Consider the following 20,765-nt stretch of genomic DNA (forward strand, 5'->3'; position numbering starts at 1 on the left):
GATGGAGGAGGAGCGCGCGTAGCTGTGTTGGCCTCAGGCGGCTTGATGCTGCAATGACTTGTTAGTAGTAGTATTAGCAGTAAAAATAATAATAATAATAATGTAATTTCACATGCAGATGTAGTCAAAAAGTTTGGAGTCAGAGATTTGTTTTTAGAGATAATTTCAAAAAAACTTGAAAACGTCCGATTCAATAACCGACAGCTGGACAAATATGGCTGCAGTGTTCAATTCCTTTTCTAAGTAACTAAACATGCGTAAAGTGAAAAACATTCAGTCAAAAAACTTCATCTTTATATGCAAGACGATATACCACTCGTATCTTTTGACAAAAGATTAAGCTTATAGAGCGTCAATCAACTAAAAAACAAAAATACACCGATAAACAGCCATCTCTTTAATCAGTTTAGAATTAATGTGCCGAGTGTGTAAAAAATACTTTATGAGAAAATCAAGGACGCTGTCAAACAAAGAATCTATAAAAAACGAAAATGAAGCGCAGCGAAATTTGAGGTTAGACGAGATGTAATTAAATTTATTATGTTTTGTAATAAATTTAGTAGCCTAAATCCCTGCTCTAAAAAAAAAAAAAAAAAAAAAAAAATCTATGACTCTATTTGACAAGGTATAAAGCCGTGTAATTGAAGAGGAAGCTTCTTGGGATTCATACCTCTCCAAACACCATTCTTTATTTCTTTTCAGGAGCAAAAGTTCTTTTACAAATAGAATTTAGAAGTTTAGTGTGTACACTTCATTGGTTCAAGTCTCCATCTTCTCTACCATCAAAGGTCTATCAGCCATCAAAATCAATTGAATTTTAGGCTCCAAGGCCCTTGATTTGAAGCCCCCTTTTAACCTCTTTAAATTTTCTTCTATCTCTTAAGCAGCAGGATGTTTTCCACTTCAATTACAAATTTTGGTTTGAAAAAAAAACGATTATTGCATCAATTATACTTTTCCCACTACGGAAGCCAAACTGCAGGGGCGAAAGCCAACTATATTCATTGCTAATCGCAATCATTCTATTCGCAATGGCACGCTCATATATTTTGCCAAGATTTGAGAGTAGGCTAATCGGACGATACGAAGCTGGATTGCCATCATTCTTTTTGCCATTTTTTTTTAAAACCATTATATTTGCATTTTTCCAACTTTTCGGGAAATATGAAATTTTTAAGCAACTATTCACTAACTTTACCAAACTAGGAGCAAGAACATTGATGTTTTTAATTAGGGTTAAATTTAGAATTCCATCTGGGCCTGGGGCCTTTGATGGCTTTGAACCTTTAATTATTTCTTTTAATTCATTCAAGGAGACTTCGGTAACACCTGATGTGCTATTAATAAAAAAATCTGTAAGTTCTGCTCTAACTTCACCATGGTAATTACTATCAGTTGAATGATCATCCTTTAAAAACCACTTATTTAGCAATACCTCCCCGGCTTCCGTTACAGAGTTAGTCTTACTGCCGTCATCTTTTGTTACATGTAGTGGCTTAACAATGTCATTACTATTTTTACAAATTTTGTGGATTGTAAATTTTGTGGATCGTTTTCTCTTAACGTTGGACGAATGGGGTGGGGGTGGCTTTCAATTATGTAAAGGTATAAGTCTCGTTAAATGTCTTTTTGGCTACATTCATAAGAAATTCTATTTTTCAGTAAAAATATATGTTTTGTATTTATTAAGTTATGTGGTTACATTGAATAATCGTGAAGTAGGTTTTATGCGTAATTTGCCACAAATTGTGGGGGGGGGCTGGTGGTCAAAATAGATAATTTTATTTCGAAATTTGGACAAATCAAATATTTTAGCTATTATATATATTTTATTTAACAATCTTTAATAGTTGGTTCTGAGGGGGAGGGGGTACAAACTCAAACCTAGAGTTTTGTTTATTTTATTAAACATGTTAGGTTGACAGAGTTATCATATTATGACAATAAATTCACCAAATAGAAAAATAAACTATTATGGAAATTTTGCGTCGCAGAGTAGAGATTCTTGTCTGTCTCGAGTCTGTCATTTTTGTATTTTTACAGGCAGTAGGTAGAACTGTTTTGGAAACACATCCATTGAAGTTAAAGCAAAGTAATAAGTAAATCTCTGGGTCAGATTTACTTCTGATGGTTGTCAATAATACCTATCATAGTTCGATTTGAACCACCCAAATTATCTGCTAAATCGTTGAAAATAATACGGTGTGTATGTTCCTGTGAATAATATCTACAGTGACTATTCTTCTTCTTCTTCTTCTTCTTCTTCTTCTAGCATTTAACTTTCAGAACATCGAACTTGTATTATAATTTATCGTTTAAGGTTGGTCTCATTGAAGTTGTGCGAAAGGCTAAAACAGTGTACGGCATTCAGAGACAAGCCGGTAAATTGGCAGCCATCCAAGTTGATTCCACACAATTGTTCAAATGGATCAAAGAAAAGAATAAAGGCGACAAATTAAAAGCTGCCGTTGAGTCGTTTACCTACTCATGTGCTGGCTATTGTGTTGCAACTTTCATTTTAGGAATTGGCGATCGAAATCCAGACAATATAATGGTCAGCGAAAATGGCCAGGTAAATGATAAATATATATTCTACTCTTCAACAATTTGCAGAGTCATGGTTTGTTCAAACACATGCAAAAATGACGAGGAAACTCAATTGGTACGAGGGGGAAAATGTCCTAACAATAGGTGCAAAGATTTTACTAAAAACCACAGATAAAATGCAGTTGTATGCACCAAGTCTCTAAACCAAGTGTGTTTCTTGTCAAGTATATTCCCCTTACTGTTAATTTTATACAAAGTATTATTTTTGTTGGACAAGAGCTTATGGTTCTGGATAAGAACCACCAAATCCTTTCGTGTGCTTAACAGTTGACGTGCATTCCACTTTCAAAAGTACTTGCTCATTTTGACTCAACGACCCATGAAAACCCAATTGATACCATAGGGAGACTAGGGAAAATTCATACCCCCAAAACCGACAGGTTTTCCATGATATGGATTGGCTTTTGAGCCTTTCCCTATGCATCTGAATGGACTATCAATTCAGTTCCTCAGTTATTCATTTTTCCTTTAATTTATACCAAATGCAAGCCTGAGGACACAATAGCAAGAGCTTATTGTCAAAATAGAAACATACAAATCACCAAAATAGTTATAGATTACATGCAACGTTCACTTAATATTTTCTTTGTTTCCATTTCTGATACATTAAAGAATAACCATAAATATCAAGTGACTTAATAATATAGTTATTGACAACTGATGGGAAAGCACATCTCAAGCTGAATAATTGTCTCTGACAAATGTACTTTGGGATATATGCAGAATCAAGGGCTGGGAAATCTCATTGTTTGAATTGGTTGTTCGGATCCTTAAGAATTTGAAAAAAAAGCGGAATTTTTTGTCAGTAGGAGGTGCCAAATTTAAGGAAGGTGAACTTGGGTATAGAATCAGTCAAAATGATTGTATAGCGCCAAACATTTATAAGATATAACCGAATGCACAGCGATTTAGAAATTATGCGTATTTTTCTTTTCAATTATTTTGACTTCCATCTTTTGCTTCTGCTTTACTTGTTTACTTTGAGGAGCTAATATTGCGAATTTGCTATCTTCAGTCTTATTCGAAGTTCATATTAGAACTTGCCTTCAAGAATTTTTTTTTTTTCAATTTTCGTTCTTTAATTTTACAAATATATTATTTAAAATTTCAGTTTGTGTGATTGGGAACTATTACCTGTTGGTGATACAATTTTTATTCTCTTTCCATTTCTCTTTCTGTTCTCTCCTTTCTCTTGCTCTCTCCCCCCACTCTATATCTGTCTCTGTCTCTTGTCTACTCTAAGTCTCTGTATCCTTGACGCTTGTTCTAAATTTTGCTTTCTTTCTCGCATTCTCAGTTTTCCTTGTTCAAGTTTCAAGTTCTTTATTATTCTTTAACTATACATGTCTAAAACTATTCACATAACATCACCGGCAGGGAGACTGGCTCGAAAGCCGGGTGACAATACAAACAGTAAAAACAAACAAACCCAGAAGAAACGGATGCCATCACACTTCTCACTCAATCCATGCCAAAATATAAATCCACGAAAACATTTATTAAAATATTCTCAATATTTATCCGATAGGTGAAGGGCCGGGAGCTACTCACAAACTAATATTTACTAATTAGCAGAGCTTTGATTTTAGTTTTTAATGTTAATAGCGGTACTCTGATCAAAAGAAGATTCGTATGTGTTCCAATAATTTATAATAACATTTTTAGGCGAAAATCTAGACCGTACGGAGACAATGAAAGCCACAGGAAGCTTAATTAAAGGACAACGGAGATTATATGGTCGGACTAAGGGAAAGCCTGAAAAAAATTATTTAAAAAAAAATCTGGTTGCAGATCCTTCAGATAGCGGACACGGAAAAGCATACATTGAAAAGCTAAAATTTGTCTAACCGGAATGATATTAAAATAAATGTAAAGGCTCTTAGTTGGAGATTTACCAGGAAGAGAAACTGGGGAATAAAATAATATCTTAAGGATTCTCATTGCTTTATTTTGTATTTTTCACAATAGGAGAAATATTTGACTGAAACGTACTCAAATAAATAATCGAACATTACTTAATTTACGAATGAACAAGAGAAAAATAGATTGATTTTAAAGCTTAAAAAGAAGGAAAAATTTAAGACGATGCATTAAACCTACGGTTCTTCCTAACTTAAGCCTTAGGCTAGTGATCTGAGCTTTCGAGCTTAAATTCTGATCAACAATGACTCCAAGATACCGAGTTGTTTGCACTCGATTTATTTTTATTACTCGACCTCCAAATGTGACTTCAACCTCTTGTAACGCTGGTACTGCAGTAGAAGTTCTTGAAAAAACCACAAAAAGAGTCTTTGAAGTGTTGACAACTAATTTGTTACAATGGAACCAGTGAAGCATCTTTCTCAGTGATAATTCGAGATTTGATTTTAGAGATTGATGATCTATGTCGCAGGTAGAGTTGGCTGTATCATCAGCAAACAGTAAACTGACATCCATATCAGTCCTATGGCAGGTTAGGCTTAGAGGGAGACTGTTTACATAGATAAGAAATAACAGTGGTCCATGAACCCCTTTTTTCTACAATTGGCCATGACTTTGACTTTTCTCACAATTATTCCCTTTTTTTTAATTCAAAAATCAACGGATTCGGTCGTTGACCGAGATGCCCCAGAGCATTAGACAGGTTTTCCTCATCTGAAATGTGCAATTTGCATCCAATATTCGTTTTCTGTCCTTGAGGTAAGATTCAATTAGGAGACTCGCTTGTCCTCTATCACCGCAATTATGTAGCTTAGATAGTAGAATTTTATGAGAAATAGTGTCAAAAGCTTTTTGTATGTCAACAAATATTGTTGCAGATAGCAGACGTTTATCCATGGCATCATTCAAAAACTGGGTTAGCTTCAATATTGCATGTTCTGTAGAGTATGAAGACCTGAATCCAAATTGAAATGGGCTGAAAAATTTGCTTTCTTAAAAAAACTGTACAACCTGTTACATATACACTTTTCAATAACTTTGCTAAAAGCGGACAAAATGGAAATAGGTCGATAATTGGATGGATCTTGCTTGTTTTCTCCTTTATGTAGGGGAATAACTCGAGCAGTTTTCATCACTTCAGGGAAAGATCCATGTTTGAAGCATAGATTGACCAGATAAACCAGCACTTGGGCATAGCATCCAGTGGTTTGTTTCAGTAGATAAGCAGATGAGCTATCGGTTCCTTCAGAATGTCCGTTCTTCATGATTTTTACCAGATTCTTAAGTTCCATTTCAGTTACGGGAGAGAGAAATATGGAAGAATCGATGAGATGTTAAAGAAAGTCACGAAATCCAGATTCCAGATCCGAGCAGTCATTAAAATTACTGTTTATGGTGGCCTCTCCAATCCTAGCGAAGCACTGGTTCATTTCCTCGGCTACCTTTTGCTTACCATTCTCTATTGATCCATCCGATACATTCATTGATTCGGGCAGCCCTTGACTTTTGCTTTTGTTATGACACTCGTTAATTATTGTCCAGGTCTTTTTTGGAAATCCTTCAGCTTCGAGAAATAGTTTCTCAAAATGAATCTTTTTTGCCCATATTATCAGTCTTGTAAGATGGTTTTTATAAGATTTGAATGCAATTTCATTATTTGATGTGGGAGAATTTATGTATTCAGCTTAAAATCGATTTTTTTTCCTCCAACTCTTAAGCAAGCCTTTTGTTATCCATGGCTTTACGGGCACCTGGTACTTTTTACACCTTCCTTCACAAGAGAGGGCAAATTTCATTTAAAGTATTCTGAAATGTTTCAGTAAACAACCTGGATACAAATTCAACGTCATCTGACTCCAAGCATTGCGACCAATCAGTACAAAGTAACTTGGCATTTAATAGCTTAACCGAACCTTGACCCATCCTTCTAGATTTTTTCATTTGACCCTTTTCACCGGAATACCGGAGAAACTCGCTCATAAGAATAAAATGATCAGACACATCCGTAAGTATTACGGCACACGACCCAACAGGGAAATTTACAAGTTTATTATCAATAATAGATGTATATTGATTTGTAACCCGAGTTGGAATCCAGACGGATGGAACAAAGCCAGCAGCCAACGATGTAGTAAGGAAGTCTGTAGCCAGAGTACTCGAAGGCGCAGAAGTGCTTGAGTCATGACTTACTGAAGAAATGTCAATGTTAAACTCTCCCATGAGAATGATTTTTCTTTTCTTGGAACTGACCATCTTAGCAAATTCTTCAAATTTATCCAAATATTTCTTGGTGCTAGAACTAGGAGGGTGGTAACACATGCATAAAATAAACCTTCTCAGATGCTATGGTGACTTCGATAAACCGAAATTCGAACAGCATTTCCTCATATAGAGAGTCAAAATCTTTGATTTCTTCAAAATGAAAAGAAGTATGGATGTAGAATGCAAGTCCTCCTTTCTAATTATTCAGTCTTTTTTTTTTCCGAAGTATTTGTAATCCTTGAATATTTGCCGCATTTAGGGTATTTGCATTCAAAAAAGTCTCACAAAGCCCCATAATTCTTATCCCATTACCAGGAAGGAACGTAGATAAAAAATCTTGGCTAGAAAGCACCCCACAACAATTCCAACTCTCAAGTCTAAAAAGGCTATTATTAACAGGAATAATTTCTTCAGGTAAAAGATACCTATTATGGCGTAAATTATCAACAGGAGGGTCTTGGGCTAGATCATCACCTATATCTATTGAATTTAATATTTTACTCAACTCAGTAGAGTATCTCTCAAACCATTTCAGTCTGTCAGACATATAAAAAAAATTACTTAACAAAATAATTTGCTTTTAAATTACTTGCCAAATAGTATCCAAAAGCATGAGACACAGTAAAAAGCGCGAAACATGATGGACGTAAATTCAAAAAGTTCAAACGCTCAATTCCATTAACATCTAAAGCATTATTTTCTAGTTCGTCCAACCGATCCTTCTGGTGTAACGGCAAAACTAATTATCAAGAAATAAGAAGAATATAAACTGTACTGATTCCTTTTGAAAAAAAAAGTAATAATAATGATAATACGTAATAACTAAAAATAAAAAAAAATAAATAAACACAATCTAAGCGACATCTTGCAACGACCATAAGCGACGAGGGAAAGCATCACTCGCAAGGCGTATGTAAACGCAACCTTGATCAGATCACACTTGTTTATTACCGTATTTTTCACGTGCTAGGTTCAGAATGTCCCGTCTCTGCTTTGTTAAGTTTTCTGATACAAATATAGCAGTATGCACCAGCTTCGACTTAAGCTCAATAACTTTCTGAGCCATTTCTTTCGACCTGAATTTGACTAGGACCGGAGCTATGGCATCCTGACGAGTTGTAGAACTGTTTAGTTTAAACCTTCTCACTTCCACAATATCACCATCAGATACTCCAGGTAGTTCCATTTTATTGCGAATCACACCTCCGATTACAGACTTTAAGTTGGAGGCTTTTTGATACCGTTGAAAAGAAGACTGTCTTGCCTTAAGTCCTAATCATCCATATCTAGTTTCTGCTCTGCATTCTTAACTCTCCTCAAGAAATACTATTTGATTTCTTATAAATTTTAGCTCGTTACTGAGGGCTAGGAATTTCGGTTCAAACTCAACAATCAATGCTGAATAAATCTGACTGACGATAGTTGAACTCTGAGCTTTTATGGCATTCAAAGTGTCACTGTAGAGACTGCCTACCAGCAGTACCACCACCACCAGCTACCACCAGCCACTTGTTTTTCATCCAGCTTCTCGTCTATTTTTTTTTTTTAGCAAGATTTTCCAGTTCTGTCGCGGTAATGCGAGTAATAATAGCCGACAATCACGCTATATTTTGTTGCCCAGGGATTGGAATTTGAATTTTTAGCTTCTCTTTGCAAAGTTCTATATAAATTTTCGGTTGATGAGTAAAATCCTCAAATGCTCCCTTTACACCCTTGCTAGTAGATCTCATAGCTTCAGCCTTATTTGCCTCAAACTACGGAAGCTGTGACTCGAGAACAAATTGGGTGTCATGCGACCCGTAGAAAAAAAAACCAGATACATAAAGACTTTTGACTTTTTAGTCTTCTGCTTCTTTACCTGTTTTTTTTTACTCTTAATGAAGTTTATTTTGATTATTTAACTTCTCTTATTTTTACCGTCTTTTGTTTATTTTTGGAGGTGACTATGACTGTTTTACGGGGAAATGCATTCTTTGTTTATGTGTGCTCTTCTGGGCCTTTTATTTTTAAAATAAAAAAAATAACGAATTTTTTTAGCTGAAAGTAAGGAGCGACATTAAAACTTAAAACGAACAGAAATTACTCCGTATATAAAATGGGTTGTCCCCTCCGCAATCCCTCGCTTTTTACGCTAAAGCTTTTAATTGTTTTAAAAAGTAGAATTGTGGCAAAGAGTCAAACTTAAGCGTAAAGAGCGAGGGATTGCGGAGGGGACAACCCATTTTATATACGGAGCAATTTCTGTTCGTTTTAAGTTTTAATGTCGCTCCTTACTTTCAGCTAAAAAAATTAGTTTTTTTTAATTTCTGAACGTTTTTGAATTAATGCATGTTTGGTTTTGGCTCTCCGCACATAAATTATTAAAATGAAATTTGTATATTAATTCTTTTTTTGGCTAAATAGCTTTGTCTTAGTTTTAATCAGACGATTTTGAGAAATAAGGGGTGGAGAAGGAGGCCTAGTTGCCCTCCAATTTTTCGGTTGCTTAAAAAGGCAACTAGAACTTTTAATTTTTAACGAACGTTTTTATTAGTAAAAAATACACGTAACTCATAAATTAGCAACTTACGTAACAAACTTTCATAATCTTATATTTTTATTATGTATACAAGGGGGTTTGTATCCTCATTAATACCTCGCTCTTTACACTAAATCTTAAGCTTTGTCCTAATTCTTTAAGAATGACCCCTGAATCAGAAAGGCCGTAGAATAAACAGTTGAAATTACTAAAAATACTTTAGCATAAAGAGCGAGGTATTTATCTCCTCCTAAATACCTCGCTCTTTATGCTAAAGTATTTTTAGAACCCCTCATATGTGTAATAATCTCTGTTCGTTTTAAGTTTCAATGCTACTCCTTCCTTTCATTTGAAAAAACGTTTTCATGTTTATTTTTCATTGTTTTCTTATAATAATGCTAGAAAATCATGCGCCCTTTTCCTTGAATTTTTCTTCCCCCATGACAGATTCCTCCAAGGAAAGATCCTCAAACATAGCCCCCTCCTCCCAGCCCCACCCCCCAAACAAAATAAAATCCCCCTGAAAACGTCTGTACACTTCCCAATAACCATTACTATATGTAAACACTGGTCAAACTTTGTAACTTGCAGCCCCTCCCCCAGGGATTGTGGGGGATTAAATCATCCCCAAATACATAGTTATTATGGTTTTCGACTATGCTGAACAAAATTGCTATCTCAAAATTTTTATCCGTTGACTTTGGGAAAAAAAATGAGCGTGGGAGGGGGCCTAGATACCCTCCAATTTTTTTGGTCACTTAAAAAGGGCACTAGAACTTTTCATTTCCGTTAGAATGAGCCCTCTTGCGACATTCTAGGACCACTTGGTCATTACGATGACCCCTGGGAAAAAAACAACAAAAAACAAAAAACAAATAAACAAGCACCCGTGATTTGTCTTCTGGCAAAAAATACAAATTTCCACATTTTTGTAGATAGAAGCTTGAAACTTCTACAGTAGGGCTCTCTGATACGCTGAATCTGATGGTGTGATTTTCGTTAAGATTCTATGACTTTTAGGGGGTGTTTCCACATATTTTCATAAATAAGGCAAATTTTCTCAGGCTCGTAACTTTTGATGGGTAAGACTAAACTTGATGAAACTTATATATTTAAAATCAGCATTGAAATGCGATTCTTTTGATGTTGCTATTGATATCAAAATTTTTTAGAGTTTTGGTTACTATTGAGCCGGGTCGCTCCTTACTACAGTTCGTTACCACGAACTGTTTGACAATTATGCTCACTGTCTTTTTTATCTGTTTATCTTCTGTTAGTGAACTGACTCAATAAATGATAATGAATTTTATTTTTTCATCCTTTAAAATCTCTTTTCGTCTCTCGTTAACATTTTTATTCTTTACCTTTAATTTTCCTTCTTTTAGTTGCAATTTTTTCTCTTTTTTTAGATTTTCCATATTGATTTTGGACATTTTTTGGGTCACTTTAAGAAGAAATTTGGTATAAATAGGGAACGCGTTCCATTTGTTTTGACTGAAGACTTCAAAAGAGTCATTGCCTTTGGTGGAGATCCTATCAAATCAGAAGAATTCCAAACGTAAGTATCTAAAATACAACGTATTTCCTGTGATCATATCAGTTAATTTTTTCAAATGACATATGATACTGAAAGAGTGCCAAAAGGAGGACAAAGTTTTAAAAGTTCGTCATAAAATAGAAGGAAGAAAGATCAAGGGAAGTGCAAGAAGTGAGGAGCAGTAGACAGCAGAAGCTAATTGGTAAAATACATAGAATTGATACGGGATGGGAAAGTATATCTCAAACTGAATATTTATTTTGGCCCAAATTAGTTGTGGAATATTTAAATTACAAATCATAGTTGAAATAAAATCTGTGTTTTTTAAATTGTGAAGTGGACGATGTGGTGTGGGGTTTCATTCGGTATTCAGAGACGACGACCGTACTATCTCTACATACACTGCGCTGCTTGTAGAGATCACCTCCAGCTTCTTCAAAGTTCCCGGGGTCGTCTGCCAAGTTTCCGTTTGGTGTAACAGGACTAAACCTCCATATGCATCGAGTGTTATCATTTTGGTAAAGTTGCTGACAACAGAGTTTTGTTAAATTTTGTTGGATCTCCCTGGAACGGAAGATGTTATTGCAATTCGTGCGTTCTGTTTGCTCTCGACTGAACCATCACTTAACAGAGTAGAACTCCAGAGGTTGTTGAGCCCAACTTTGCTGCCCTCTTGTCTTTTAATTGTCAGCGCTCCATCAAGTTCAAGTTCTTCAAGAGTGTTTGTCATGAATGCAAAGTTCTCGGCGATGCCAGCATTACCAAATAGTATATCATCAAACTTCAGAAAAACATCACACTCACTGTCAACAACCAAATCCCACACAAGAAGAAGAGCGTTATGTTTACAAAAACTAGAACGCGTAAATATGATCCATGTTCTCCTTAATTGATTTCTAGCACTGTAACTAGCATACTAGTATAAAAATATAAAAAGTCTAATCACAGATATATTTAATCCAGACATTTTGGAACTCGAAACTGGATTCCCATTAACTAGTGTTAAGACAATTCTCTTTAGGTGTTGCTTCGCTTCTGGCCTCATTTGCTCGACTTCGATTAGATTTTGACCACACTTTCTCCATAATACTTATTCTTGTTCCACCCCTTCGAGGTTACAGAATAGAAGTACTTTATTATCAAGCATACTCTGACAACATAAAACTGCCGACCTTGTTGCCTTCAGTCAGCTACCCTGCATAAGCACCTAATTATTAAATATTAAAACAATATTAAGAAAATATTAAAACAATATTAAAACAATATTAAAACATTGCCTACAGCGATAGCATGTCAATAAAATTGGTACAAAAATAAAAAGTACAATGAGTACAATGAGCAAAATGAAAAAAAGGGGGGCATAAGTAAAAACATAAGTACATTATAGAAACACACACCGATGAATCCAACTGGCATGTCAGATACAAATGAAACAACAAAACTAACACATTAACAATATAAATGACACATTAACTTGATGTATTACAAATTTCATTTATTTATTATTTCAGCAAACGTTGGCACAAAACTTTTCCTGTAGCGCTCAGTTCTTGCATTAATAGGATTTAAATCGGAGATTATTTTTCTGCTTTTAATTGGAAGCGGGGATTTGGAGGGCAATAATGGGCTGGGAGTATACATTGAAAGCGTGAGTTACAACGCAGATTGTTTCCAAAATGTGTGCAAAGAGTAACACGTCCGGCTGCCAAGGCTGGGAGGTAAAATTCCTTGATGAGGAAAATGTAAGGCACTTTACCCTGACCTTAAATAATTCTCGGGGCTCTCTTCTGGATAATTTCTAGCCTATCTGACTGGTCCACCGTAAGTTCAAAATGCCACGCCAAGCAAGCATACTTAAGCAGTGGACAGAAAAAAATATTTAAAGGCAGAGGATATGTGCTTTTGGGAATGAAAATTTAGCAAACAGCTTAAGGAGAGACAGACATGTTATAGTCTGTTTAATAATAGAGCAAATGTGGTTCTCCCATTTCAAATCGCTAGTCAGTGCGGCCCTTTTATTATAATTATTGCTATAACAATAATTATATAGTTTTTATCGTAATTATTTCATTAGTGTTGGGATGGTTAGTATTTATACACAGTATCGAGGAGACTGACCAGGTAATATGCCGTTGATAAACCTTTGAATTTTTCGAATTGTTGTTCATCAATAAGTATCGTCTTTTTAAACCAATCAGCAGTGAAATTCTCATACAGTTTAGAGAATATTGGTGTTAAGGTAATTGGTCGAACTCCATAAAAATCAAATTTAACACCTTTCTTGTGTATGGGTGTGATGTATCCTTTTTTTCGGCACTTAGGGAATGAATGAACCACTTTTAGTTATTGTATTAAAAATATTTGATAAATGTTTTGATAACTTATCAGGAAATGCTTTTACTAAATCAACTGGAATGTCAAGAGAGCATATTGAAGTATTTTTTAGTTTACGTATTTTCACCTCAACATCAACAGGTTGTACTACAGGGATATCCTGGGCTGATACTGGGGGGGGATGTTATATGAGGGAGCAGAAAGGGTTTGTACACTAGCGGCAAGGTGTTCATTTAATGAGTTAGCTGTAGTTTCAGGGGGGACATCAAGATTAAAGTCAACATTTTTGACTGTTTTACCACTGATTTTCTAGACTGTGTTTTTTTTTACAGATTTCCTTAGTAGGTTAGCCTTTTTAAATTTTTCCTTGGTGGAACAGTCTTGATTTTTGTCGGATTAAACTTTTTATTGCATTATTTATATATGGCTTATCATTAGAATATTTTTTCGTTTTGATGAACTCTTTTCTTTTTCTTTTCTTTTAAATTAATTAAATAATTATTGATAAGTTTTTCTTGGAAAAGCTCGGCTTTCTTATTCAACTCTTCGGCAGCAAATACGTCTTCCCATTGCTCTTCTGAAAGCCATGTACCAAAATTGAAGAGACCACTATCATTAATTGGTCGACACTTAAATACATCAATTTTATGCTTGATATGATCTTGTGTCGGATTTAGCAAAAGCGTAAGATGGTAACTGCCACCAAGTGGGGGAGGGAGTTGAGTCTTTGATAGCATTCATGCATGTTTGTACAAATAATGTTAAAGGAAGTACCGCCTTTTGTGGTTGGGATAATAACAATTGGTTTTAAATTAGCTTCCCGACAAAGATGCCTTGTATTTAGTTCATTTCCGTCACCTATAAGTAGGACCCCAGAGTTAGTATTTTTAGATTGGAGGTAATCGAGCGATGCATGGAGTTTTTTTCAAAAAATCTCTACGCTGCTCCGATTTTTGGCCGGGTGAATAATAATATAACCAACAAGGCCTAAGGTTTCAAGGTTCAAGGCTTAATCGGGTTTAATTAAATAAAAAGAAAATGACTAAACTTAAAGTACACTGCTCTGTGACAAAACTCACGTTGCGACCCATCTATATATATAAAAATAAGTTGTTTGTTTGTGTGTCTGTCTGTCTGTCCGCATATGACGTCTGAATTATTTCATCATATACCAATTCAAAAACGAATGTATTCAAGCCGAAGTAGCTGAGTTGGTAAAGCGTTATGTTCCAGGTTCTAAGTCCGAGAGGTTCCAGGCTCGAACCTTGGCTTTAGCATCAATACAAAAGAAGAAAAAAAACTAAAAAAAGGTAAAAACTACAAAAAAGAACTAAAAAGAAAATACTAAAAAATCTAAAAAACTAAAAAAACTTAAAAAAAGGTAAAAAAATTAAAAATTAAAAAAGAAAAAAAAACTAAAAAAATATAAGAAAAAAACTAAAAAAAAGGTAAAAACTGCAAAAAAAAATAAAAAGAAAAAAAAACTAAAAAAAAACTAAAAAAAAAAAAACTAAAAAAAAAAAAAAGGGACACAGGGAATATAAATGACGACCGGGACACTCAAAGAGAAATTAGAGACTGGGACACTGGGACACAAATAACGACCGGGAGATATAAATGACGACCGGGACACTCAAAGATAAATTACAGACCGGGACACAAATGACAACCGAGACACCGGGACAGAGGGAATATAAATGATGACCAGGCCGTTCCCATGGACAATTTTATGTTGCATGTTCAAGAGTCAGTAAACCTAACAATCTATTTAGAAGCACAGACAATGGGACATCGAAGAATGTTGTATATTCGCAAGTTTTACGTAGTTAAAAACATATATATATATATATATATATATATATATATATATATATATATATATATATATATATATATATATATCTTGAAAAGAGAAATCACCAATGCAACAGCACAAACACAAAAAAAGGAAAAAAAAGGAGAGAGACAGAAGGAGAAAAGGAAGACTGTTTTCCTAAATTAGTGATTAATATAGACCAGCACTTGAATGAGGCCTTAACCCTACTCATCCATACAATCACATAGGTCAAACAGCATAGCCATACACAATCAACCATAAAGAATAATCCATGGACAGGCAGTCATGTCGTCAATAAGTATAAGTCGTCATTTACCAAACAATAGAAAAAATAATAAAGACAAATAATTCAGAGGCAACAACCCAACACAAGGGCTCATCAGGAGAATACACTGGCCTATATAGGGTTTCGCCACTTTAAATTCTCATAATTCAGAGGCAACAACCCAACACAAGGGCTCATCAGGAGAATACACTGGCCTATATAGGGTTTCGCCACTTTAAATTCTCGAATTTAATATATATATATATATATATATATATATATATATATATATATATATATATATATATATATATATATATACATATATATATATATATATATATATATATATATATATATATATATATATATATATATATATATGTATATATATATATATATATATATATATATATATATATATATATATATATATATATATATATATATATATATATATTTATATATATATATATATATATATATATATATATATATATATATATTTATATATATATATATATATATATATATATATATATAGAGCTTAGGGGGGTGTGAAGTAAATATAAAAGATTCTTCAGTAACACGCAGTACGGCTCCCATTTCACTCTTCGACACAACCACTTTAGTTAATATTATTAATTAATAGGCATGGTAGAACTTTCGGTTTAACTTTAACCTAAATTATTTCATCATACTCATTTATTTATGGAACATTAACTTCCCTTGGTTACAAATTATCATGGTAAAAAATGAATACCCTCCACACTTTTTACCAAGGTAATGATCATGTGGGCGGAGTTTAGTAAACTCATTAAAATAAGCCATCTCCAGAGTATCCAGGTTTTGGATCCAGGTTATTGCTATAAATTACGCTGAAACTAATGTGCAAAGAAGGTAAAACGTCACTAGAAACTTCTTTAAGAATCCATATAGATAGATGGTACGATTTCTTTTTTCTTTACCTCACCTACCAGGTAATAACTCATAGCTCTTTTTATGTTCGCTTTTCTATAAAATGAAAAAGATGATTGTATTTACATTTTGAAAATTTGAGCAGTAAAAATCAATGGCAACAGAAGATTTATTAAATATAATAGAAAATACACTTGGCTGCAGATACTTCATAATACTGGGCTGTTGACGATTTTCAAGACAATGTACCATAACATTTTTGGAAATTTTTCCGTGGGTTGTTCATCTTTATTTTCTTCATGATCAGTGGCGAGAATTGAATGATCAATGGCGAGAATTGTAAGTCAATAGAAGTCAGCTGGTTTGTTCGACTGCACATTAAAACTTGTTGCCAACCAGCTAGACTCCTCTAGTCTGCTTCTTTTGGAAAATGATTATATCCTAGTCATTATGGTTTTTGATATTATTTTTGATGATATTTTACTCTTATAAAATTTTGCCGCAATTTTATCATAAGATTTGCTAATTGTTTTGTGGTATGTCGTCTTTTTTTTCTTTATGATCGATGACGACACTTGTAGTTAGTAAACTGCTTTTTCTGTCACTGAAACTTATTCTACAACCAGATAGACGTTACTAGTGAATTTCTAAAATATTGTTGTGAATTTTAGTTGTTATTCCATTGGATTCTATAATCTAGTGAAAATTTGTGAAATTGGAATCATTTTGTCACCTTTTTTGTTTTACAAATCCAATTCATTTTTAGTGTCTAATATAATTGTTAATTTGAGTGTTTTTCTTACTTGAATTAAAAATTGAATGATTTTTAATTAAATAAACAAAATTTTGTTTAAGACCCGTGTTGTTTAGATCATATGTTAATAAGCGAGCCATTGAACTTAGTAAGCCTTGTAATAAAAGAAAAAAAAAATTATCCCATTGCTTTTATATCACTGCATTCAACCTTGGATGATCTAGAAAAAAACTTTTTTTTCTTTTTTTTCTTTGCTTTTGACGTCCTCATTTTCGTTTGATTACAGTTGGATTCCCAAAAAGTACAGAAGTTGAGAATCAGTCGTCCACTATCGTTTCAGTTATCTGTTACTGATACCTTACCCGATACTGACATCCAATGTAAACATCCAAATTCCATAATAATCGTTTGGGTTTAAGATACTTTTTAAAAACTAATTCTAGTTAATATGGCTCTAAACACAAGACTAGAAATAAAGTAGGTAAGCGTCTGTATTCTTCGCAACGGATTCCTCATTGCTTCATTTAGTATACGATTGCTATTAGACAATCTGACAATGTTTGTATCAGACACCTTTTCTGGGTTTGGTTTTAGACAGTGTTTGAGACTGCAAAGGGTACTTATCCACTAACTGCGAGTTTTAACTTGGTGTTTCAAACGCATTATTAATTCTACATAATGTGAGGGACCACTAACTTATCCACTAACTGCGAGTTTTAACTTGGTGTTTCAAACGTATTATTAATTCTACATAATGTGAGGGACCACTAACTAATCCACTAACTGCGAGTTTTAACTTGGTGTTTCAAACGTATTATTAATTCTACATAATGTGAGGGACCTTGAGTTACGAGTTACAAGTTCGAGAATTACTTTGAAAATTATCAACATTAAAAAAATCAGTTTGACCTCCTCCCTTCTCTCGGAAATGTAATTTCGTGTACGCTCATAACCGTCGAATAAAGTTACTTTTCTCACTGGATAATGGAAAAAGCGAAAAAAAAAAAACAAGAAAGAATTCATACATACAAACATCTCGAGCCCATGGGCTTGAGCCCACCGTTAGGATTCTTCTAATATTTTTGGAAAGAATCAGATATGTGAAGAAACATCCGACATTGAACTGTTTTAGTCATGCATATAGGTAAAGAATTCGTTAGTGGGAGAGGGGGGGAGTCTTTCTTCTTTGTATGTAAGTGTTCCTGAATTCTTAACTCGGAAAGTCTACCCTATTGTGTTTTACGGCTAGGGGATGGAATTTAAATATTCAGAGACAGTTTTTTGGGGGAGTTTGAATTTGGTTTTAGAGGCGGGGGCAGAATAATCTTACTTGCAAAAGAGTATAAGCTTCGTAAAAAAAACAAAAAACTTTATACCTGTTATTTGACTGGCTTCGCTTTTAGTGAAATATAATAGTTTGGACTGTCTTTTTAGGTTCCAAGAGTTGTGTGGAAGAGCCTATATGATTTTACGAAAACATGCCAATCTACTTATTACCCTTTTTACTATGATGCTCCCAACAGGAATTCCTGAATTACAGGTTTGTTTCTGATAAATACTAATTAAAAAACAAGTTTCTTCAACTGAAAGTAAGGAGCAACATTAAAGTTTAAAACGATCGGAAAGTATAACGTATATGAGGTGTTACTCCTCCACAACTCCTCGTTCTTTAGACTAAAATTTGGATTCTGTTTCAATTTTTTAGGAACGACGCCTGAAATCCTATGTTCGTTTAATTAATTAGAACAATAAGAACTTTTTTTAAAGCACTACAAACCTTTAGCGTAAAGAGTGAGGTGTTGTGTAGGAGTAGCCCCCTCATATACATATTAATTTCTATTATTTTGTAAGAAAAACTTTTTCATTTAGTTCCTGATCGTTTTTTAAATAATGCCAGAAAATCGGCCTACTCTTCCACGTTAAATCCTTCCTCTCCAAGAACTGATTCTCTAGACAACTCACCCAGTGTAAAATTTCCCCTAAAGAATTCATCCCCTGGAAACGTCTCTCCCCGTGAAAAATTATCCCCGAAGAAAATCCCACTTGCAGAAAATCCCCCCCCGAAAAATGTGTTCATAATTCCCAGTAATAGATACTATGCGTAAACAATAAGCAAATTTTGTAACTTAAAGACCTATCCCTTGGGGCTGTGAGAGGGTCACGATATCCCCAAAGACATAGTTATTTGGCCCTTCAACTATGTTGAACAAAATGGCTATCCTTAAATTTTGCCGGACGATTTTGAGAAAAAAGGGGCGTGGTATGATGTCTATAATGAGAGAAAGATTGAGTTGGCTAGGGCTCGTTCTGCAGATGAAGGATGACAGATGGCCAAAGATTGGTATTTTGGCCAACCAAGTTGGGCTAAACAGAACGCAGGGATATTCTCGCATAGAAAAACGATCCATATAGGTCAAAATCATATAAGCATTTCTTATAACATCATATAAACATTTTCTTATATGCGTAAATATGGTTGTTGTGTTTCCAATGCATTAGTTATTTATGTAACATAATGTCTGTGGAAAGGCCCAAAAAATTCAAATTTGCTGCTGCAATTACTATTAATGATGATTCTTTGGAACCAACACCTGAATTATTAAACGTGATAATATGTGAAAATTGACAACCTTGACCATCAATGGCGACAACATGAATACGGGCAGCTAAAGCAAAGGCCACTGCTAAATTGTCTGAAGTAATCAAAATCCAAAAACGTGTCAAAAATGAAAATGAAGAGCGAAGACACATGCGGCTAGAAATATATCGATAGCGTGTCAAAAATGAAAATGAAGAGCAAGTACCACACGCGGTTGGAAAACATGCAACACCGAGCATGTGAGGAAGTCAAAAATGCAAATGAAGAGCAAAGACACTCGCGGTTAGAAGACAGCTGACACCGAGCATGTGAGCTAATCAATAAAAATCAACCTGCACAGCGAGAATCAAAACGAGTCAAACTTGAAAATGATACCGATGGTAACTATGTTTGGGATTTAGACATGGATACAAGTCGTCAATGCCTAAAATACCTTTGTAAAAAAAAAAGAAAAAAAAAGTCGATTTTTAAGGTGGATAGTCTATATAGGTGATAAACCTTTTAGAAAGGGTCAAGATTGGAGAGTTTATCTGATTATTCAGTGAGTTTATTCGGAAACCGATTATTTATCACATAATTACCAATATAAAAGAAATTTGCTAGATAGTTTCATTTTAAAGTTGCAATGTTGATAAATTAGAGCTTTCAAAAATTAATATTAAAGTGGACTCGTAAAAGTGTTATTCACCTGACTATTAATTTCTTTTTTTAAAATCAAAGAATATTTGTCTGAAAAAGGGATTTTTGGCCCTGCATATTTTTACGGCATTATGTCCGAGAATTCCAATATGAACTTTTTATAGAATTTAATCTCTCGGTTGCTGCAATCCCCTCAATGTTTTCGCTTGATCTTGTTAATATACCAAATTAGATTTTTCTCAATTTAAAGTAAGGAGCAACATTGAAACTTAATAGAAATTACTGCGTATATGAGGAGGTTGTCCACTCCTCAGCACCTCAGTCTTTACGCTAAAGTTTTTTAGTACTTTTGAAAAAGCTTCTTATTGTTCTACTTAAACGGACTTCGTGTTTCAGAAGTCGTTCTTAAAGGATTAGGACAAAATTCGAACTTTAGCTTAAATAGTGAGGTGTTTAGGGGTGGGGAACCCCCCTCATATACTTAATACCGTTGTGGGGAAGTAAAATGGTGGAGAGGTAAATCCCCAATTTACCACAGAAAATTACTTTTTAACATCTCTTCCCGTAAAATTGTG

The 20,765-nt window shown here is 34.2% G+C and overlaps 2 protein-coding genes across 2 annotated transcripts in view; both read left to right on the plus strand.

Moving 5' to 3' along the window:
- LOC136032275 (large ribosomal subunit protein mL66-like) overlaps positions 1-20,765 on the plus strand; it is a 414,576-nt gene that overhangs the window by 239,246 nt on the left and 154,565 nt on the right. The gene's annotated exons all lie outside the window — the stretch shown is intronic.
- Positions 1-20,765, plus strand: part of LOC136032150 (phosphatidylinositol 4,5-bisphosphate 3-kinase catalytic subunit alpha isoform-like) — a gene marked incomplete at its 5' end in the record, with an annotated part of 65,672 nt that overhangs the window by 40,505 nt on the left and 4,402 nt on the right. The window contains 3 exon segments of the mRNA XM_065712335.1: positions 2,321-2,572; positions 10,717-10,865; positions 18,387-18,492. Coding sequence (XP_065568407.1) covers positions 2,321-2,572; positions 10,717-10,865; positions 18,387-18,492 — 507 coding nt within the window.

Source organism: Artemia franciscana, chromosome 1 (assembly GCF_032884065.1).
Source record: "Artemia franciscana chromosome 1, ASM3288406v1, whole genome shotgun sequence".
In the NCBI taxonomy this organism is placed as follows: Eukaryota; Metazoa; Arthropoda; class Branchiopoda; order Anostraca; family Artemiidae; genus Artemia; species Artemia franciscana.